The 22,519-nt window shown below is 31.1% G+C and overlaps 2 protein-coding genes across 2 annotated transcripts in view; both read right to left on the bottom strand.

The window, feature by feature from the left end:
* Window positions 1-12,634, bottom strand: part of LOC107436153 (uncharacterized) — a 39,670-nt gene extending 27,036 nt beyond the window's left edge. The window contains exon 1 of the mRNA XM_087163177.1: window positions 12,354-12,634. The gene's annotated coding sequence lies outside the window, so the exon portion shown is untranslated. The remainder of the gene's footprint in view (window positions 1-12,353) is intronic.
* LOC139424805 (uncharacterized) lies at window positions 5,996-12,355 on the bottom strand. The gene is made up of 2 exons (XM_087163178.1): window positions 11,662-12,355; window positions 5,996-8,469 (listed from the first exon to the last, which is right to left on the bottom strand). Exon 2 carries the CDS (start codon window positions 7,776-7,778, stop codon window positions 6,975-6,977), a length of 804 nt encoding a protein of 267 aa, XP_087019304.1. The 5' UTR covers window positions 7,779-8,469; window positions 11,662-12,355; the 3' UTR covers window positions 5,996-6,974.
* Window positions 12,635-22,519: the final 9,885 nt, after the last annotated feature.

Raw genomic sequence — 22,519 nt, 5'->3', positions numbered from 1 at the left:
GACCTAGAGTTATATGCCATTTATTCTTCAATAAAGAAATTTCGACATTTACTTGAAGGTCGAAACTTCTTTATTTATACCGATCAAAAACCATTAATTTTCGCTTTTCATCAAAATCCTGACAAATGCAGTCCCTGTCAACTTCGCCACTTAGATTACATCTCACAATTTTCCACTGATATTAGATACATGAAGGGCTCCGAAAATCAAGTTGCCGATGCATTATCTCGCATTGAGATTAACCGAATTTCCCCAACAATCACCGATTATAAAGAATTTGCTTCTGTTCAATCAAAAGATAAAGAACTTCAAACACTTTTGCAATCAAATACCACTTCTCCAAAATTAGAAAAACATTACTTTCCTATTGGGGATATAAATTTATATTGTGATATGCCTCTTAAACATCCCCGACCTTTTGTTCCTCTAAGTTTACGCAAACAAGTTTTTGAAAATTTGAATTTTTTTTCACACCCTGGTATGTCAGCCTCAATTAATTTAATTTCGAAAAGATTCGTATGGCCTGGCATGCATAATGATATTAAATCTATGGTTCGTAGTTGTGATAACTGCCAAAGAGCAAAAATAATAAGACACACTAAATCTCCTATAGGTACATTTACCCTACCGGATGCTCGCTTTGCTCACATCCATTTAGACTTCATTGGACCACTTTCCCCATCTGATGGAAATCAGTATTGCTTAACAATTATTGATCGATTTTCAAGATGGCCTGAAGTCATTCCTACACCTGATATGACTGCCGAAACAACTGCTCGTGCCTTATTGCACGGTTGGATTTCCAGATTTGGATGCCCAGTCACTATCACTACCGATCAGGGACGCAATTTCGAATCTATTCTATTTCGAGAACTTTCAAATGCTATAGGTTGCAACCGAATTCGAACTTCAGCTTACCGTCCTCAATCAAACGGGATTTTGGAACGCTATCATAGGCGTTTAAAAGATGCTCTTAAAGCACATAACCAAATTAAATGGACTGACACACTTCCGATCGTACTTTTAGGTTTGCGCTCAGCTCTCAAGAATGACATTAATGCAACACCTGCACAATTAGTATATGGTACAACAGTGCGATTACCTTCCGATCTTATTATTGATAAGAAGCAACTTAATCGAACTGTTGATCCTAATTATGTTTCTAATTTAGCTCAAACAATGCAGGCACTAAATCCCACTTCTTTGCATGGCAATCCTAGCATTTTTGTTACTCCTTCATTATCAACCTGCACTCATGTATTTTTAAGATCTGAGAAAGTTAACCGCCCTCTAACACCACCATATACAGGTCCTCACCTTGATATATTATGTTTTGTATATAGTCTTTGACATTCTTAGCAGAGATTCAAAAAACTTTATTATTGAGGTCAATGAAAAAAAAAACATAACAGTTTCGATAGATCGCATCAAGCCTGCCTATCGATTGTCGGGCACTATTGATGTCGATAATAATATTCCTATTCCAGAACCCAAAATATCTGAACCATTATCTGTACCTACGACACCTGTCAATAAACCACTAAAAACTCGTTCTGGACGTACTGTCCATTTTCCTTAACAGTTAGTAAATGAGTATATCATATGATTTTGTTTTGTATATAGTCTTTTGAACTATGTATAGAAATAATTGTACTTCTATAACAATTTTGTTTTTGAATTTTGTCTTTGTACATTATTTCAAAATTGTATTTTGCGTAGTATCAAATATTGTATTTGCATTATATTTTTTTACATTTTTAAAATTGCATTTCGTATTGTATTTTCAATATGTATTCTGCATTTGCATATAATTGAACTCACGTTGTCGTTCACCTTGTTCACTGGGGGGATACTCTGTAGTGATTCATCCTCCCAGTACATGTAATGAGGTGGCGCTGAGAGCGCAAATAAAATACACTACTACCTTGTAAGTAAGCCCAACTATAACTTCCACTCTCATCAGCTGTTGTTCTGACATTCCGATGGAGATGGTAGTACATCCACTTTAACGGTCCTTTTCGTTTTGGGTTGCCAGTTGTTGTTTTGTTGTATCTCGTTATGTTGTATTACTGATTATCATTAAATGTTTTTTGTTGAATGCTTGGAGATCATTTTATGAATGAACAAACATTAACTACACTCACTTAAGTGCGATGAAAGAAGGATGGGGATGACATAATGGAATGAAATTGTCTTTACTGACGAGTCACGCTTCTGTCTGCAACACCACGATGGTCGTTTTCGAGTCTGGAGACACCGTGGAGAGAGGATGCTGAGCAGCTGGGTTATGCACCACCACACTGGTCCTGCACCGGGTATTATGGTATGGGGCGGTATTGGATATCACTCTCGCACTCCTCTAGTACGCATTGCCAGTACTTCAAACAGCTATCGCTACATCTCTGAGGTGCTGGAGCCAGTTGTCCTTATTTACCTTCAGAGCTTGCCCATAGCCATATTTCAACAGGATAATGCGCGATCACACATTGTCCAAGGATTCTTCATCAATTGCCAGATTGAATTGCTTCCCTGGCCAGCTCGCTCCCCGGATCTTTCGCCGAAATAAAACATGTGGTCCATGATTGCTCAACGACTGACTCAGATTACATCCCCAGCTGCCACACCAGATCAACTTTGGCAACGTGTGGAAGCTGCTTGGTTTGCTGTACCCCACGAACACATCCAAAGTCTCTTTGAATCAATGCCGAGGCGTGGGGCAGCGGTGATCTACAACAATGGCGCTACATTGGCTACTGATTTTTGCAAGAACCACACTTCACAGAAGTCTATAAGTTTAATCATTTGATACTTGGTCAACATGTTATCTACAAAACAAATTTTGTTATGATATCTCGTGTCTTTCTTGGTGTTGCAGTTTGGGTAGCCAGCAGTGCATTTGAAAAAAAAAGTAAATAAAGAAATTTGGCAAAAACCTTGAAATAAATCATAGCAAGTGTTTATATTTCGATGCATCACATATTCAGTTGTAGGCCGATCTTGCTGAATATTCAGCTACACCCAAAAAAAAAAACCTTTCTTTTCTCTTAATAAAATATTTCATTTATAAGGGTATATATTAAAATAGTTAATACTAAAAAAGTTGTATTAGACTTATGCATGACAGTAGTTTTCTTAAGTCCTGTCATGCTGAATTAAATTCTATTTCAGGTAAAGACAGGCCATGCTGACGTAACCCCTAAATCATTCCACATTTTCTCATTAGGTTTAACTTAATATTTTTTTAAAATTCATTGCAATAAATATTTGCATGAAAAGTTTTTATAGAATAAAAATACAATTATGTTTGTTTGAGAAGATTTAATAATTTTCAAATCAATATGTTTTTTTATAAGTTCTCGGTGAATATATAAATAAAAAGGTCTAAAACGATTTTTCAAAGGTATCAACGCATTCCTATGGCCAGAAAAATTTATAAGGTTCTTTAATTAACAAATACTGATAAATAATTTATTTTTTCATCATTTATATTAGATAGTTACTTTTAATATTTCTTAATATAATTCTCTACTATTATTATGATTTGATATTTTCATCGTGAATTAACAGTTTAAAACTGAAAGTGGTATTCTTTTATTAAAAAGTAATCCTGTAGTATAACCTTCTTACGTAACGTTTTGTAAAACAATATTGAAAAATTTTAATAAAATTATATTGAAAAGGTAAGTAATTTACCTCTTGAAATAATTACTAAACAGCAAATGTGTTATATTTACTTAACACGTTGAATGCCAAGCTAATTTTACATGGTTTGCCCATCTGACCAAACGGTAATTAACTACAAACAGAATTTGCAAATTTAATTTGACAGATTTTGCTGGTCTTTTTAAAAAGTTTTGCACGGCACATTTGAAAAAAGTGGCGAATTATATAAGCCTACAAATTGTCTAGAAATAGTGGTGGATAAAATTCTACTAAATTGAATTTATTAAACCAAGAATCACAATTAATTAACTGCCACTTGAAATATTTATTTGCTGCCCGGAGCAAGTTGGCATCTCTGTGTGTATAAATAAAATTATTTTTGTGTATTCTATATTGCATTAATTTCTTCAAACCATTTATGTAACAATAATAATGTACTCTTATTATGTGTTTCTAATAATCTTGGCTTCGCCGGTCACCCCCATGGCATTCAACGTGTTAATTAACTTTACATAATATTACTAAACAATCCGGCGGAAAGCATGAACTAATTTTAACAAGGTGTTAATTTCTATTTTCATTTTTTTAAAGTGCTTTTTTCATTGGGTGTTTTTAAAAACTGCTTAATTTTCCCTTTTTCAAAATGAGATTTTTCCTTTGTCATTTCAATTTTAGCTTCGAATTATGAATAAAAACACAGTTCTCATAGTTCTATTCAATGTTTTCACAATTAATTCAACCCTAATCTATTTCGGCGTATTGTCAGTCCGTAGCGTATGAAAACACCATTCGTTTTACATAATTCCAATTTTCATGATTTTCGACAACTTTAGAAAAAAAAAAAATGCCAAAAGATTTTTTTTGACATGACAGTTAAAACAAGATAAAACCATCAATCAATAATCAAAGTTTGAATTTTATTCTAATAGACATTAATGGCAAAATGTTTGGGATCTTTTAATTGAGTAGATTTAAATTTTTATGTCTCAATCTGTTTATCTTTCAGAAATAAAAAATAATGGCGTAACAATCTAAAACTTCAAAACAAGTTATAAACTTGTTTTGATGTTTTAGATTATTACACAATATTTAACTTTCTTATTAGAAGCAAATCATGCATTTTTATATAGTACTCAGGAATAACGGTTTAAAATATTTTTGGAAATACTTTGGGTTTTATCATGTTACTGCTTTCTATAAATTTACAGCTACTTATTACACACTGAAATATTTTACAAATTTATTTAATTCCTCAAGATTTTTGGCAATAGTTTTGTAATGCATTTCAGTTCAAATTTTATTTTCTGACACTTCTATTCTTAGGGTTTTACTTCATTCCTATAAGCAGATGCGTTACCAGTAGAACTGAATTTCTTGAATTCTGTTAATTTTGAAGGCTAGTGTGGGTCTTCTATTTAGGTACCTCAAGTATCCTCTATTAGGTACTTTAGGTTACTATTATTCTATTTAGGTACCCCCCCCCCCGGCGAAAAGCACTATATCTTTCACGTGCAATATTTCCCTTGTCCACACTCAATTCTTTTCTTTTAGAATGCCTCATTCTCCTCATAGAGTATCAGCCTAGGCAAAATATTATTAATAAAAGGACATGCTTTCTTTCCCTTGCTTGTAGCCATATCACACACACACCTTCCTGTACCTACCTATAAAGCTCTACCCTCAATGTATGGTCTAATTCTAGGTGGGAGAAAAAACGACTTTTTGATTTAAAGAATGGAGCGCCCCGGGTTCGAATCCCAGCAGAGGCTGGTTGATCTGAATTCTGCAACAAACTCGCACGGACCACAGTGCTGATGTAAAATGTTCCCAGTGAGTAGGTGGATTATGGGTTAGAGTTCCCTTGCTGTCAGGATAACCCTGGGAGGTTTTTCTGGTTTTCCTCTTCATGTAACGAAAATACGGTTAAGTTTCATCAAAGAGCCCTCCACAGAGATAAATTTCCCACAATACTTTATCCTGGTGTCCCTTAAATTTTGGATTGGGTTCAAAATTACAAGGCTACGGAGTTGATCACTAGTAGTCGTAAATACAAAAAATTGAGCTTTATGTTCCTTAAAATCCAAAATATCTTACAGTTCAACAAAAATCATAAAACAGGGCCCAGAGCTTTATGTTCCTGTTGTGGACGGAGATTCTCTGGGGGTGAAGGGTTTCGTTTATTGAGCTAATTAAAAAAAGATTTTCCAGAATGACTATTTTTACCTTAGCCACAACTATTTAATTACATTCTTCACAACTCTTTTTACATATAAACTACAAGAATAAGAAATCAAAACACATTAAAATAACTATATGGACAGCTTAACCACTATAATGTAAAAATAAAACTTTTATTACCAATTTTTACACTCAATAGTATTAAAAAAACTGATGACATTTTAGGTAAACTTCAGTAAAAATTTTCTTAACGCTTCTCAGAAGAGTAAGAATTTTCAGTAGAATGAACTTGATTGTGAAAAGTTAGAATATTCTTTCGCATAGTTTCGTTAGAATATTCTTTTTCTTCATATACTATAAGAATAATGTTTCTCCCCAGTATGAATATGATTGTGCACAGACAGTACACTTTCCATAGATTCTTCTTTTTTTTTTTTTTTACATTTGGGACAAGAATAAGGTTTTTTACCAGAACGAGTGCGACTGTGTATAGTCTAATTATGTTTCTGAGAAAAACTATTATTACATAGACTACAAGAAAAAGGTTTCTCACCAGTATGAACATGCCTATGTCTGAACAGATCATGCCCCGATAAAAAACTTTTATTACACAAGTAACAAGAATAAGGCTTTTCACCAGTGTGTTCAAATGTGATGAGTCAAAATTATCTTCAGAAAAAATTTCTTATAACAGATATACTACAAGAATAAGGCTTCTCCCCTGTATGAGTGCGACTGTTCAGTTAAATTCTTCCTTTTTGAATAACTCTTATTACATACACTACAGGATCAAGGTTTTTCACCTGTATGAACACGACTGTGTCTGGATAAATGCTGTCCTGTGCAAAGGTGTTCAATTAATTTTGGTTTTGTTGAAAAACTCTTATTACATGCATTGCAAGAATAAGGCATCTTCCCAGTACGGACACGTCAGTGCACAGTTAATGTCGTCCCCGTTGAAAAACTTTTATTACATGTGACAAGAATAAGGCTTTTCACTAGTATGTATGAGAAAGTGTTTAGTTAAACTTGTTTTGGTTGCAAAATTCTTATTACATTAGATCCTCCGCATTGGCGAAAGTTTTTGCTCCAAAATGATGGGCGAGTCAGCCTCTCTCTCTAATTCAGACACTCTAACCAGAATGAGTGCAACTTTGATGACGTGTTAGATTTGACTTCGTTGGAAAACTTTTATTACACACACCACAAGAATAAGGTTTCTCCCCAGTATGAACCCGGCTGTGAACAGACAGTGTACTTTCACGTGGAAAACTTTTATTACATATGTCACAAGAATAAGGCTTTTCACCAGTGTGTATGCGAAAGTGACGAGTTAAAATTGACTTACTTAAAAATATCTTATTACATATATCACAAGAATATGGTTTCTCTCCTGTATGAGCGCGACTGTGTAAAGTCAGTGATGATTTACTAACAAAACTCTTATTACATTCACTGCAAGAATACGGTGTTTCACCAGTATGAACACGTCTGTGCTCAGTCAATGTTGTCCCCCGTGAAAAACTTTTATTGCATATTTCACAAGAATAAGGCTTTTCACCAGTATGAGTGCGACTGTGCTCAGTTAGATGCGACTTCTGTGAAAAACTTTTGTTACATGCATTACAAGAAAAAGATTTCTTCCCAGTATGAACCAGGCTGTGCCGAGAGAGTATAGTGTAACATGAAAAACTTTTATTACATATACCACAAGAATATGGTTTCTCTCCAGTATGATTGAGAATGTGTAAAGTCAGACTTGACTTTCTTGAAAAACTCTTATTACATTCACTGCAAGAATAAGGTTTTTCACCAGTAAGAGCATACCTGTGTGTAGACAATATTCTCTTTCGCGAAAAACTTTTATTATATAGGTCACAAGAATAAGGCTTTTCACTACTATGTGTGCTATTGTGTTGATTTAAATTCATTTTCATTGAAAATTTCTTATTACATACATTATAAGAATAAGGTTTCTCTAAAGTATGAGTGTGATTGTGTCCAGTAAGATGTTCTTTCTATGAAAAAACTATACTACATACTCAAAAAGATGTTATCTATATGAGTTTTGGGCATGTTTTTTTTTTTAAAGTCATACTGACTGCGACCTAATAACTTTTATATAGCTTGATTATGTTATTGAACATATTTATATGAGCTGTAATGATAAGGATATATAAGTGTGTACTGACTTATATTTCAGTTTCTATTAATGTTTTAAACGTTTTTGGTTTAGATGACCATTTAGACCTAGAATTTTTTTTTTTTTACAAAAGCTGCAACGGTAATTTTACAAGAATTGAGTAACTGATTGATTGAGTAACTGATGAAAGTGAAAATTACAACATATTACATTAAAATACCCTAAAAGAAGTATTTTAATTATTATCAATAACTAAGCATAATAAGTATTTAACCTATTATCAATACACATAAGTTATACAATGGATTGAATGAATAACAATTAAACATCATATTTAAATACCACACAATATGATAGTCTTTAGGCAATGTAAACCCCTTTCTTCAACTTTTCACGGTGGCAGTAGAAACTAGTTTAAAGAATCTAAGGTAAACATCTAGTGTCATGAAATACTGGCTACTGTATCCAACTTAAGAAAAACAAATCTGAAAAAATAAATAAATAAAATTAATAAACTAATAAATAAAATATGTGTCTTGATATAATGTATAGAATATTTTAAACTTGAATAAATACTTTTTATTGCTGTTAAAATAAAAATTCAAATTTTGTCAACTTTTACAGTGTACAAATTATATGAAAGATATCACCTTCAACGATTTTTTGCTCTAAAAATAAGATATAATAATTGCGGTCCCCTTTGCAAAAAAATAACTCAAATCACGTACCTATTACTTTATTCCCATGAACACAGGCAAATTTAATAACACACACCCAACCTATTCTTTTTGCTGTCACATTATTTAAAAATCACATATCACGATTTAAAAATCATATGTTTTGATTTTTCTTGCAAATTATAAGTTACAAACCATAATTCGTATTAACCCAACCTTAAAATTGTACATTTCATTTCGCATTAACATTAACGAGATTTAAAATCACATATCGTGATTTGTGTTCAGGCGTTTAATAAATCATACGTTCATGCTCTTCTCGCAATTCAAGAATCATACACATAGACGATTTAAAAACCACATATCGCGATTCATATATTCTAAAAATCATACATTGTGAGCCTTCTCTTAATTTAAAAATTCGTCGTATTCATGTAATCGATTCGTATTCATGCATATTTTTCATTTTTGTAATTTAAAAAATCACACATAGCAATTCATATTCAAAAGCATTCTAAAAATATCACAACTCTATTTTTATTCATGCGATTTAAAAATCAGGAAAGGAAGAACACTATCTAAGGCTTATTCCGAAACTGATTAAGTTATTTGCCCAAGTTTAATAGTACCCACAACAACACTTTCTGTCGAAAGACTTATTTTTCAGAATGAATTTGGCATGTTCAAAATTACAAAGGAGTCTTAAAACAAAATTATTAATTTTTCATTTAATGGCTCGAAAAAGCTATCTTATGATAAAATTGATAAAATTATCACAATATTTAAAAATTTGCAAATTGCAGGATAACCATTAAGAAATTATTTAAACCATTGTTTACCAACTAGGACCATTTTATATAATTTATTATTACATGCTGGGAGATGATTCTTATACATTTGAACTGCAAAAATATGCTATCAAGATAAGTTTTGTAAATTTTAATTAATTGTTAATATATAAATCTATTAACTGTAAATAGTAAGCGTCTTGTTAAAAAAAGTATTAGTCACAAAGAGTTGTAAACAAGTATATTAATATTTTTATTTATTTTTTCTTATAATTATTAAGGAAAATACTTCCCTCAAAATTAATGTTTTCTTTCTTTTTTTTCTCCCCTCTCTCAACCCCTGCCTTTTATATTATGTGGCCCTTTCAGCATGATCACCTCAGTAGTGGCATTCATACAGTGCCGGATTATTCATTAGGTCAGGGCTGGGGCCCCCTTAAAATAGAATTTTTGAAAAGTATTTAAAAAAATTAATAATGATTTTGAAAGAAAAAATCAATTTCAAATATATATTAATAAAATAAGATAATTTTTTTATATAATGTTAATCATATTTATTTATTAGGTACTTATTAAAATTTAATTTATTATTATTTATTTTTACTTTAAATATGCTTTCTTAAATGAAAAGATATATAAATACTTTTATATTTGAATAAATAAAAAATATACGAGAAAAAAAATAATCTAAGGGCTCCAAAATTTTGAATGGCCTAGGGCCCTGCGTACGCCTAATCCGGCTCTGCATTCACGCGGTAAAATTCATGAAATTATTCATATGCGGCTAAAAAAAAATTTTTTTAGAACTGTAACTTAAAACACTTCAAATAAAATTTTTTTAAAATTAACTAACAGTGCAATTTTTTTTGTATCTCAAATTAAAAGTTTTGTATGTAAATATTTAACATACAATGCATTGCTTAGACTTTAAATACTAAAACAACCATAACCTTTTTAATGAACTATATTACTTAAGCAGCATCATTTCTATTCACTTTTACTACTAAGATACTGTTTCTTTTTTTTTTAAAATTCTTTTTCTTCAATCAGTTCATACTTACAATATACAGAAGATAGTGTCATATTATAATCTTGTTGAAATGAATTAAATAAATATTTTCTATAAATATTCTGTAATTTTTGCTCAAGGGTATATTTAAACTTAATAAATGCAAATCCCTTTTACTTGCCTATATTTTTAGTTATTTTTTTTTTTTAAATAATGGCAGGCACTGAACTTTTGTTCTTCGCCTTAGAAGGTGCCGGAAGTGTTGCTCATTTATCGTTACCCAGTGGGCACCTGTGAACCAAAGTCACGGAGGCGAGCAACATTACCCATGCCACACTGCCACAAATACCCGTTCATAGAGTGGGCCACATTCATACAACAGAAGACAACACAGAGAGAGAGAAACATCCATGCCCAGAGCGGGATTCGAACCCGCAGCCATTTGCTTCGCAGTCAGGCAAGCTAACCACCGGCCAACAGGCCGGCATATTTTTAGTTATAAAGCAGCTAAAATATTATGGTATGAAAATATGTCTTTAATAACAAAAGAGCAAATTTAGCTCCAAATTCAAATATTGATGCTAATAAAATAAAATTATCGACATTCTTTGGCATCTGAAATCTTACCACAGGGACTAACATAGGGGTTTATATATTCTTACCGGAGACTGTGACCATTTTTACCCGCCTAGTACCTCAAAAATTCACTCAAGTTTCAGTTCCTCGAGGACGCCATTTTATTTTTCCACAATATCATTTTTCATTTCCTTGCTTTCAATATTGATTAACATTTTTTTATTTTGTATTGATTCATGAACATTTTCAACTAGTTCTAAAACAAATTATGAAATGTTTCACTGTAATTAAAAATTTCAAATTTATAATTTTAAGAAAAGTTTTGTGAAAGTGTATAATAGACATTATTTAATTGAACAAAGAAGTTTTGCACATTTTTGACAATTTTTAAATAATTAAGTAAATAAAGAGTCCAATTTAAACACTGCTAATTAGAAATAATCAAAATATGACACTAACAGATGACAAATAAATACTTTGTTTTTATAAAGTCACATTTATTTGACACAGATTAACAAGTACAAGGAAATATATGCTACAGCATCAGTACCTGTTACTACTTACTACAACAGCCAAAGAGGTTTTAAACTTGCAAAACTAATTTTAAAAAATGTAAGGTTTACTCACACACGTTTAACTCTTCAAATGGGTCTTGCTCTGGGATAATTTTTAGAGTTCCTTGTTAATCACAGCCAAGAAGTCATTAAAACTTAGGGATCATTTTGATGTAGAAATCGACACGGAAAACAGAGCCTCCGAAATACAAATTTGAAATATAGAAAGCAGTAATCACATAATACTCTAGTGCAGTGACACCTAATGTTCTATTGATATTAAATTTTGTTAAAAGAATAATTATTATTCTGTCTCATTATTTTCACAATTAATTAATTGGTATTCCAAATATTTATTGCAAGTAAAAACAAAGAAATATTAGTAAGTAAAATTTAAAATATGTGTCGTTATTTTATCAGTACTTTTCACTTAGCTAGGAGCAAGTGAAAAGCCACCAAAAAATTTCACTTACTCCAACTTTTTTTAAAAAATATCTTATTTAGATTATTTTCGAAAAACATTAAAAATAAAAATAAAACAATTTAAAAAATTAAATAGAGTTTACACCCTACAAACCGAAAATTACAGTGGATTATCATATGGAAAATTATGAATTTTTATTTATGATGACACATAATTCAATTAACATCAATGGGACAGTGAGAAACACTTTTTGTCTGGGAAGATTTAACAAACTGCACAAATAACTAATCACATTTAAAATATTAGAATAAAAGAGCATGATTAATGTTCTTAAAATATACCGAATTATTTATACAGCATGAATATTATCCACTTAAATAACAAAGATGTTTCCTTCTTTTGCAGATTTTTCTTTCTCCAAATGATGTGGGTTTTTTTTTTATTTATTTAAAGATGGCGCAATAAAATAAGATTATCTTCAAGAAAATAAACTTAACTAATATTTTTATGAGTACACTTCACATCATTTTAGTCAAAATACGGGTGTTTTCAACATTATAAATCTAAGACACATTTAATTGCTTAAATTTTTTGCATGAATCTGTTTACGTTTATTGTTAACTATTTCTACCCGCCCAACACTTTGAAGATTCATCTAAGTCTGAGGATTTTTGGTCATTTTAGGAATTGGAAACTGGGTGGAGTGCGCTTTGCGCTCGCTTTTGCGAAGAAAATTACCTTAAATTACATCAATCTTCTTGTAACCCCATATTGATTGTTAATCCGTACTGTGCCAAACTTACTCGCCAAAGTAAAGTTCTCTTTGGCGTTGTTTAAAGAAAAGCTTTTTTCAGAGGAAGACATTTTATGGATTTGGTTGCCAGGGATTTCATATTTTATCATGATGGAAGTTTTAATTGCAAGTAATTCTTATTAATTAAAGATTTATAACATTAGTGAATGCTTCAAAGAATGTTTTTAAAAAAAATTACATGAAATTTAAAAAAGATTGAATTTTATTACGCTTTAAAATTTCAATTACATAGTTCGTTTCTCTTTATATGTAAAGTTTATGTATTTTAAGAAAATCATAATCAAAAAAGATTTTCATTTACCGAAGTTTTCTCTGCTTCCTTAGAAATCCTTTGCTTGATTTGTCAATATGTGAAGCAGTTTAGTAATGAAATTTCTTTTATTTAAATTAGATGATTTATGTTTACTTCAGTGACATAATACAAAGGTACCTTTTTTCTAGAAAATATATTGTTAATTAATTATTATTTTTTGAAAGCTATTTCTACCCACCTTGGTAAACAAAGATTCATCTTTTTCCTTTTGGCTGGAACCCCTGAATTATACTATAGTATCCTAGTATAGTAGCCTTACTTTTGGCCAAGCTACCCGCCAACCACGTTGAAGATTCATCTGCGATTAAATTCAAAATGCGCCGGATCACGCTATTAGCCACACGTAGGAAGGGAGCTGTTTTGTATTTATGTTTTAAAATGTAAAACAAACAATATCTACCATGTTTTAAAACTATTATAGAGCAAATAGTTCAAATTAAAAACTAATGTTGTTCTTTGCATTTTATTGTTATAAAAACAAATATTTATGTACATAAAAAGAAACTTGAGTAACATACTAGTACAAGAGTTACGGTTTTGAATTTTTTTAGACAAACAATATCTCATGTTTTTAAACTGTTAACAAGCAAATCGTGTAGTCAAGAAAAGTATATAAATTGAAACTAACGAGAGAAAAAAATACGTAGTACACAAAAACAAATTTAAATAACATATAAGAGTTTTGGTTTTAAAATTCTAAATATTTTTTCAAAATTCTCGTCTCGATATAATCTATTTTTAACAAAAATATTAATTAAATTACTGATTAAATATTTAGCATAAATTAATTAATATAAATTTTTATCTGTAAGAGGACAGTATACATTTTTCAATGCAACTAAATTGACTCTAAATTCTTTCATTGTTGGTAATAGGGATTTGTTTACTTGATTGTATGGTCTTAATATAAACTTATCAATATAAAACAATTATAAAAAACAATTGGCTAGACAAAAATTATTGTTTTTTGAAAATCACCCTTATTAAGTTAATTTAGTTAAATTATACTATAATGAAAGCTAATTTTATTTATCTTCAATTGTTCGTAATTTTTTGTTTAAGCAACAATTATTTTACTTGAAGTGGCCCCACCCCTAAAAAACCCAGACTGATTTATTCGGGCCCACTTTAACGAACACTGCTGTCTGATTTTGATTGTCAGAACAATTTGACTACATTAGCTTTTTTATGTTAAATTTTTGTTTTAAAATTGTTTTCTAAAACCTTTTCTTTAATTTGTCTTCTTTTATAAGCTCACCGGACAAAAAATTAGTCGCCCTTAGATAAATCATGAAAAACATCATTTAATACCGTGTAACACCGCCTCTGGATTCGATAACCGCATGGATTCGGTTAGGAAGTGAGTCCACAAGGTTTTGCAGGTGCGTCGAATCCAGTATAAGCCACTCGATGAAGATTTGATCTCGCAAACGCACAAAATTGCTAGGATGCTGATTCCACGTGTCCCACAAATTTTCAATGGGGTTTAAGTCAGGTGATTTTGCCGGCCAGTCGAGATGTAATTGGAGGTCTAAATGTTCATAAAACCAGTCACATAGTCTTCCCGAACAAACTTTGCTGTTGCCATCTTGAAAAATAGGGGTATCGACAACGCACTCCTCATGAAGATGTTGACTGAAAAACGACATCTAATCATCCAGAATGCTCAAATAAACATGTTGGTTCATGTTAGTGGCCACCTCAGTGAGAAGGCTCAATCCATAATAAGAAAAACACCACCAAAACATGAATGACCCACATTCGGCTTGAGCTTGATCTTGCACACGGTCAGAAGGAAATGCTTCATCTGCTCTTCGTAGCACTCGACGACATGCGTTATTTGAATAAAGGTATAAACGTGATTTGTCAGACCATATTACATTCCCCTAGTCAGCAACTGTCCACGTCCGGTGACTTCTAGCCCACTGAAGTCGCGCAGCTTTATGTGCCATGCGTGAGCAATGACCTCTTACGAGATGTTCGACTCCAAATGTTCATTGAATTCAGCTCCCGTAGCAAAATTTTCTCACTAACAAGTTGGGATGGACCTTCATTAACTAACTGAAGCAATTCCTGTCGGGTTCGGAAGAGATTTTGATCCACAAGTCGTGAAACTCGTCTGTGGTCCTTTTCATGGAGGATCTTTTTCCAACCACAATTCTGACGTCGTCCTTCGTGACCACGTGTATTACACCATTGCTTGTAGACACGTTGAACAGTTCGCATCGAAACACCAACAAATCCAGCAACTTCATTCACCGTATGACCATGGGCACAGGCACGCAGTTGAGCACATCACTTGAACACTGCGTCATCTTACGAAACCTAACGATTCATCGATGCTTGCGCACTAGGGTGACTAGTTTTTTATCCGGTGAGCTATTAAACTATAGGAATGACAAATATTACAACTTGAAAATGGTATGTATTGTAAACCAATTCTTTTCTATTTAATGCATGATTATTTTTCTATTGTTTTCAAAAACAAAATCATGATTATTGTATATAGATTTATTGTCATCTATCATTACATACATATTTATTAGTAGTTATTCTAATGTTTTATGACTCTACTTTTTAGAGTAACATTTCAGAATATATTTTTACTTTTTGGAACATATTTAGTTCTGAACTTGTTATCTCGAAATCTCAAAAGCTTATATATATGCATATACATATATTCTTCTTGTTCTTGTTTATTTACGTCGCACTAGAGCTGCGCAATGGGCTATTGGCGACGGTCTGGGAAACATCCCTGAGGATGATCCAAAGACATGCCATCACAATTTTGATCCTCTGCAGAGGGGATGGCATCCCCGCTTCGGTAACCCAACGACCTGCACGCGAAGTCGAGCACTTTACGGTAGCACAGTTTAACGAGGACCAATACCGCACATCCTCGGTCCCTGCTCAGACTGATCTAAGTGGTCACCCACCCGCACACTGACTGCAGTCAGTGATGCTTGACTTCGGTGATCTGCTGGGAACTATGTCTTAACGATCAGTCCACTGCGGGACATGCATATATATATGTATATATATATATATATATATATATATATATATATATATATATATATATATATATATATATATAGCACAATAAGAACAAAACCGAACTAAAAACGGAAACAAATAGAAAACGGAAGTAAGGTAATAGTAGATAATATCAAGCGCTAAAGCTGCTTTAAATATGATCACTATAATATAGCACAATGAAAACAAAGAGAAAAACGAAACTAATTAATAAGTTTTATTAACTGCGCATAAGCTGCAAGTATATAGAACTCATAAAATAAGTTAAAAAATTGAGAAAATATGGAAAAAAATAATGACAAGAGAAGAAAATTATTAACAATAATTTTTTAAAAGTATTTAAAAAACATAATTTTTAACACCTTAAAAAAAAAAAAAAAATTAATTAAAATTTGGAAAACAAAACTAAGAAAAGATATAATCTCTTCATCAGCTCACACGATTATATCCGCAAAAGGAGTGCTTTCTAATATTGTATTAATATAGCCAAAGCAAAATATATCAATACAACAGTGTGAGGAGCACTCAAAAAAATTTAAACGAAATTGGAACACATTAAGTAAAAAATATGTACGGAAAAACAAACAAATATATGGAGCAAAAAACTGAAAATAAAATGTAAAGAGATTAGAGAAAAGTACACGAAAGGAAATCTACATAGTGAGGAGCGAATTAAATGAACTTACGCATACCGGAATCTTTCAAGAATGATTTATAATATTTTCGTAATAAGATTGCCAGATTACAATATATGAAAACAGAAGCATAAATAAAGTGATATCTTATGGCACGTTCTTACTGCAAAACTGAAGCGCTTCTAATATGTTAGTTACCTTGGGTGGGCCCGAAAATGGATGCGCGCAAGGTAATAATATAATACAGGATAATTTAAAGTTTGTAATTAAAAAGTTTGATAATTAAAACATTAAAAAAAAAAAAAAAAAAAAAAAAAAAAATTTTCCATATTTTCTCAATTTTTTAACTTATTTTATGAGTTCTATATACTTGCAGCTTATGCGCAGTTAATAAAACTTATTAATTAGTTTCGTTTTTCTCTTTGTTTTCATTGTGCTATATATATATATATATATATATATATATATATATATATATATATATATATATATATATATAAAATCAGAGGTCTGATATTTTAACCATCGCTTGATTATATGAAGCAAATCCAAAAATTTTGGCACACCGCTATATATTTAGTTTGTCAAAAGATTATTCCATTTGAAAAACAGGTTTTTAGTGGGTTTATTTAACAAAGATCGAAAGGTATCCTTTCACAGGTAAATAAACTTTTACTTTATTATTAACTAAGTACTTTTTACTAGGTTAATAGGAAGCAAAAAACTAACGAAATCAGTCAAATAGTTCTTGGGAAATAGAATTTTAAAAATATGGCTTTTTTTAAAAGTTGTATGACTCAGAAACTATTTCACTGATTTCACTTAAATTTTATAGTTTGTCACTCAAAACTACGGAGTTCCAAAGGTTATTAAAATTTCTATATATTACATTTTAATATTTTTTCTATACAGTATCATTGGATCCTAATACAATGAAGAATTTTAAAAAGTTATTTAAAATTCAATTTTGCATGGAACGATCTTTAGATTAAAAAACAAATTAGGATTGTGTGTAGAAATTTTCCATTTCGCCTTTAAACTTCCCGAGATATGGCTAAATACTTAAAAGTGAAATTAACATGAAGGGGATCAAATTTTAGGCCATCTTATTGGGATGATATTTTTCATACTAAGTACCCCCTCCATATTTTAATAACAAAAAATCTGCCATCAGCAAAAAAAAGTTCTATATGTATTTATTTATTTTTTTAATATATTTTTTTCTATATTTATTATAGACCACAATAGTTCTTGTGTGTTTCTCTTATTTAATAGTTGGCATTTATTTATTAGAATGAGGTCTCACTTTAGATGCATCAAAGTTTATATATTTTTTTCATTTTTTGAACTGTACTTGTTAATATAATTTATATATTGATTTTAATTGCAATAATTTTTTTCGAGTATTAAAATATGCTGCTTTTTTTTCTTATCTCTATTAAATAATGATAATGTTGCTGTTTTATGTGCTCAACTTTAGGTTTTATTTCAAAATTGTGATGGCATGTCTTCGGATCATCCTCAGGGATGTTTCCCAGACCGTCGCCAATAGCCCATTGTGCAGCTCCAGTGCGACGTAAATTAACAACAACAACAATCTTAGGTTTTATTTTGTTTTCCTGTGCAGAAACTATGACTTGAAATTACTAAGGCGTGTAGAAAAATGTACAGGGTTTATGATGGATTAAAATAGTATTCAATAAATTCTTTCAAAATTATTAACTGTTAAATTTGTTGGTAAGGACGCTGTGTGGGTCAGTCTACTGTTCACAGAAATGAAATTAGGGCCATATTTCTGTATGAACTTAGCAGAATTTTATTCAAAATTCTAACAATTTGTTCGAAAGTTATTGATTTGTTTTGTGAATTTTCTCTCTCTCTTTTTTTATTGCTGCAAAAAGTTCATAAGTCTTAGACACCTGATATTGTGAAGGTATGTAAAACAATGTACGAAACTTTCACAAAAATTTAAAAAAAAAAAAATTAAAAAAAAACGATTTGATTATTAGTTTAGAATTGGTAATACTGATAAGAACTGTTGAACTTGTGTTGAAAGAAACAACCCTGTTGGAAAATCTAATACTCACTAAAATTCAACATCACAGTTGAAATTTTACGTGAAAAAGTACCATTTTTTTTTACAAACTTTATGAGGGTGCTTTACGTGATTTTTTTTCTTTTTCTTTAAGCATTTTTGCTTTGCATATTGATTGTACATTCATTGTTATACAAAATTTGTTTTTCTCTTGTGTGATCTTTGCTTTTTTTTAATTTTATAAATGGATGCTCGAGTAGTTTAAAATTTAAAGTTGTTGTGGACAATAAAAATAATAAATAAAATAAAAATAGAGAGTAATAACATGGTTTTAGATTTAAATCTTAATGTTTATATTAAAATTTTCAAAAATAAAAATAATTAATTTAATTGAAGGCAATAATAAGTGTTCTCTATTTGTATTTTTCCAAGTATTATCAAAGAGTAAAATTACTTCATATTTATTTCTTCTTATTATATCCTGTAATTTGTACTCCTTTAGTATAGTTTTTCTCCTAAGTACAAATTTTTCAAATAAGCTACAATAATTGAACATTTTGGGAAAAAACTGATCTGAATGTTTGGAAAATCAGTGAAGTTTAAGGAGAGGGAAAAAAAGATTATGAATAATAAAAAAATTACAGAGTTGTGCGAGTAGAGTCTCATAGTTATATGAATATGTATATATTATTTTTATTTCTTTTCAGGGTTGCCCGCATAAGTTGGCACACTGCCAAATGCTTCATAACTCTTGAAGTCAACTTCGTATAATGACCAAGAAAAGACTGTTTGAAATCGTAAAATGTTTTTTACCGATACTGTGAAAAATTGAAGAATGTCATTTTCATTGCCTGAAGACAATAATAGTGCATGGTATTCTAATATGATGTATAATTGTTATTCATTCATTTATTTTATTGTTAACTTAGACATATTGATAATCTATCTATATTATATTAAACGCTAATACGTATGTATCAATAAAACCGATGATATTTCTTTTCTCGCGTTGGCAACTGTTTTCATTTTTAATCGATAGGATTCGGCGCGCAAGAGCACGTAGTGAGCATCATATGGCTAATCTATATTATATAAAACGCTAATACGTTTTAATTGATAGGCTTCGGTGCGCAAGAGCACGTAGTGAGCATCATATGTCTAATCGGGTGAATTCTCACCAAATTATCAAAAAAATTCTCACAAAATTATCTTCATCGAAGCCGATGCATTACATCCGGCGTTCAGTACTATTTCATATTGTTTTACAACACATGGTTTTAGCCCTCTGGTGGGAAAGACTTTAAAACAAAACTTACATCAGTTACTTTTCACAACAACAGAAATTTAGAATAGTGTGATTAAGAAAAATATGCAAACTGTTTTCAATTTTAAATTAATATTGAAATGAACAGGTTTAGAATTTTCTACAGTGAAAAGTTCTCGGAACTTCAGTGTTCAAAAAAGTATACAAAAGCTAGACGTTAAGAACGTATCCAATGAGCGAGCAAAGCGAGCATCGGATTGCGAAGGAATCCAAAATGAACTGCGAAAGCAGTTTCAGGGTTGGCGAGCGCCAGCGAGCAGGGGGCGAAGCCTCCTAGTAACTTAAATAATTCTGTTGCTTAATCACAGCTATTAGCCTATATACTGATTTCTGAATGTTTTATTGTTATGTTTCATAATGTTCTCTTTCATCAGCAACTCAATCAACTGGAAAACATTTTTGTGTAATTTTTGAAGTTTTTGTAAAATGCTACATTAACGATAGCTTTTGTAAAAATCAGTTTTAACTTGGCATTCAGCAGTGTATCCTCGTGTATCCTTACAATTACATTTCATGTCAATGTCTTTAACAAGATAAGGTGCATAGTTAAATATAGTGTGATAGTCAATATGGATTTAAAAGATACTAACTTGCTTAGGCGTATTGTTCACATAGATGAGAAACCTTATCCTTATAGTTTATGTGATAGTAGTTTGTCAGATAATAATCACCTGAGTGAGCAGAATAGTGTTCATGCTGGTGAGAAACCTTATTCTTGTAGTGTATGCAATAATAGCTATTCAAGGAAAGAGTATTTAACTTGTCACAGTCGCATTCATGCTGGAAAAAAACCTTATTGTTGTGACATATGAAATAAAAGCTTTATCTGTGGGAGGGCACTGTCTCAGCACTCTCGCACTCATACTGGTGAGAAACCTTATTCTTGCAGTACATGTAATAAAAGTTTTTCATGGAAGCAGCGGCTAATTCGACACATTCGCACTCACACTGGAGAGAAACCCTTTTCGTGTGACATATGTTATAAAAGTTTTTCAATAAAGGAACGTTCAACTAGACACATTCGCACACATACTGGTGAAAAACTTTATTCTTGTGACGTATGTAACAAAGGTTTTTCATATAGACGTGTGTTTTGACTTTTAATTATAATTTCAATAACAGATGGAGCCACGGGTACTGTTAATCAAGAAAGTTTTGTTTTATTTTTTTTCTTCCCTTTTGGTTTTCAGTTTCAGTTTAGATTTATTCATTATGTTGGTAGATGAGTAATATTTATGTTTTGGCATTATGGCCATTGAAATTTCAATTACTCATTCATAATTCAATTAAAAATATTTCAGTGTTATCTACAAATCATGCTCTGTTAAATCAATCAAAGAAATAAATTAAATGTCCGGTAAGATTTTGAATATTCTTTGTTGTGCTAAGTTGTCATTATTGCCATTTTCCCACATTGTATTAGTTTCTATCATTTTAATGACATTCTATTTAAATTTATGATTTTTCCATTATATAAGTTTATGATTTATTTAAGATTCATTCCATTTTTTGGTCCTTCGAGACCGGAGTGAAAAATCTGAGCTATTGTTTATAATTTAGTTTCGATTTCAATTAAGAGAGCTAGATAAAAGTATTTTATATTGCTCTAGTTAACATTGTTTTTTTGATCTTATTTTCGGTCCGTCGATAAATATTTTGATCTTAAATATTGTATTTTGTAATTATAATGGAAACTTTAAAGAAAAGACGTAGTATTTTGAAAGGTAAAGTAACGCGTATAAATAATATTCTGAAACCGAAATTTGTGTCTGGGGAAATAGAAAGAGCGGAATTAGATGTTTTTTCGGCTCAAATGAATGAAATATGGGTGGAGCCAGTGGCGTAGCGAGGGGGGAGCAAGGGGGGGCATCATGCCCCGGGCGCTACTCACGAAGGGGCGCCAAATGGTCAACAAAACAAAATTGTTGGATAATTTTTATTTTTATTATAATTTATTTCTGGAAAATATATTTAAAATTTAGTGCCAGTGAAATATAATAAATGTTAATTCGTAAATAAAAAGGAACACTAATCAAACTGTAATAATATATTAATGATAGAAATGACACGTCTTTTCTAATGGCAGGGCTGACTCGACCTGTGTCTGTCAGCACTTCCTTATGGCATCTACGCTGTGTGGTTACATATATTATCTCCAAATATTTGCAGGGTGCTCCAATTCTGTTGCGAAATATACTAACTTTTAGTTTCATAACTTTAGTTCATTTCTGATATGAAATCTTAAGGAGGAATGATCGTGTGCAGCTCAGATTACAAGATCTTAGAACGAATTTTAGAGAAGCGTTCCATGATCTTGAATCATTAGCGACTGAACTAGCCGAAATTCGAG

The sequence above is a fragment of the Parasteatoda tepidariorum genome, chromosome 5, assembly GCF_982258835.1.
Source record: "Parasteatoda tepidariorum strain Cologne lab strain chromosome 5, Ptep-v5.0, whole genome shotgun sequence".
Lineage (NCBI taxonomy): Eukaryota > Metazoa > Arthropoda > Arachnida > Araneae > Theridiidae > Parasteatoda > Parasteatoda tepidariorum.
The sequence above is the reverse complement of the archived record's forward strand: the minus strand, read 5'-3'. Positions and strand labels throughout refer to the sequence as shown.

What these genes read in the sequence shown, in the direction of transcription:
- LOC139424805 (XM_087163178.1), bottom strand. Translation starts at nt 7,778, where the DNA reads ATGAAAATGAATTTAAATCAACACAATAGCACACATAGTAGTGAAAAG.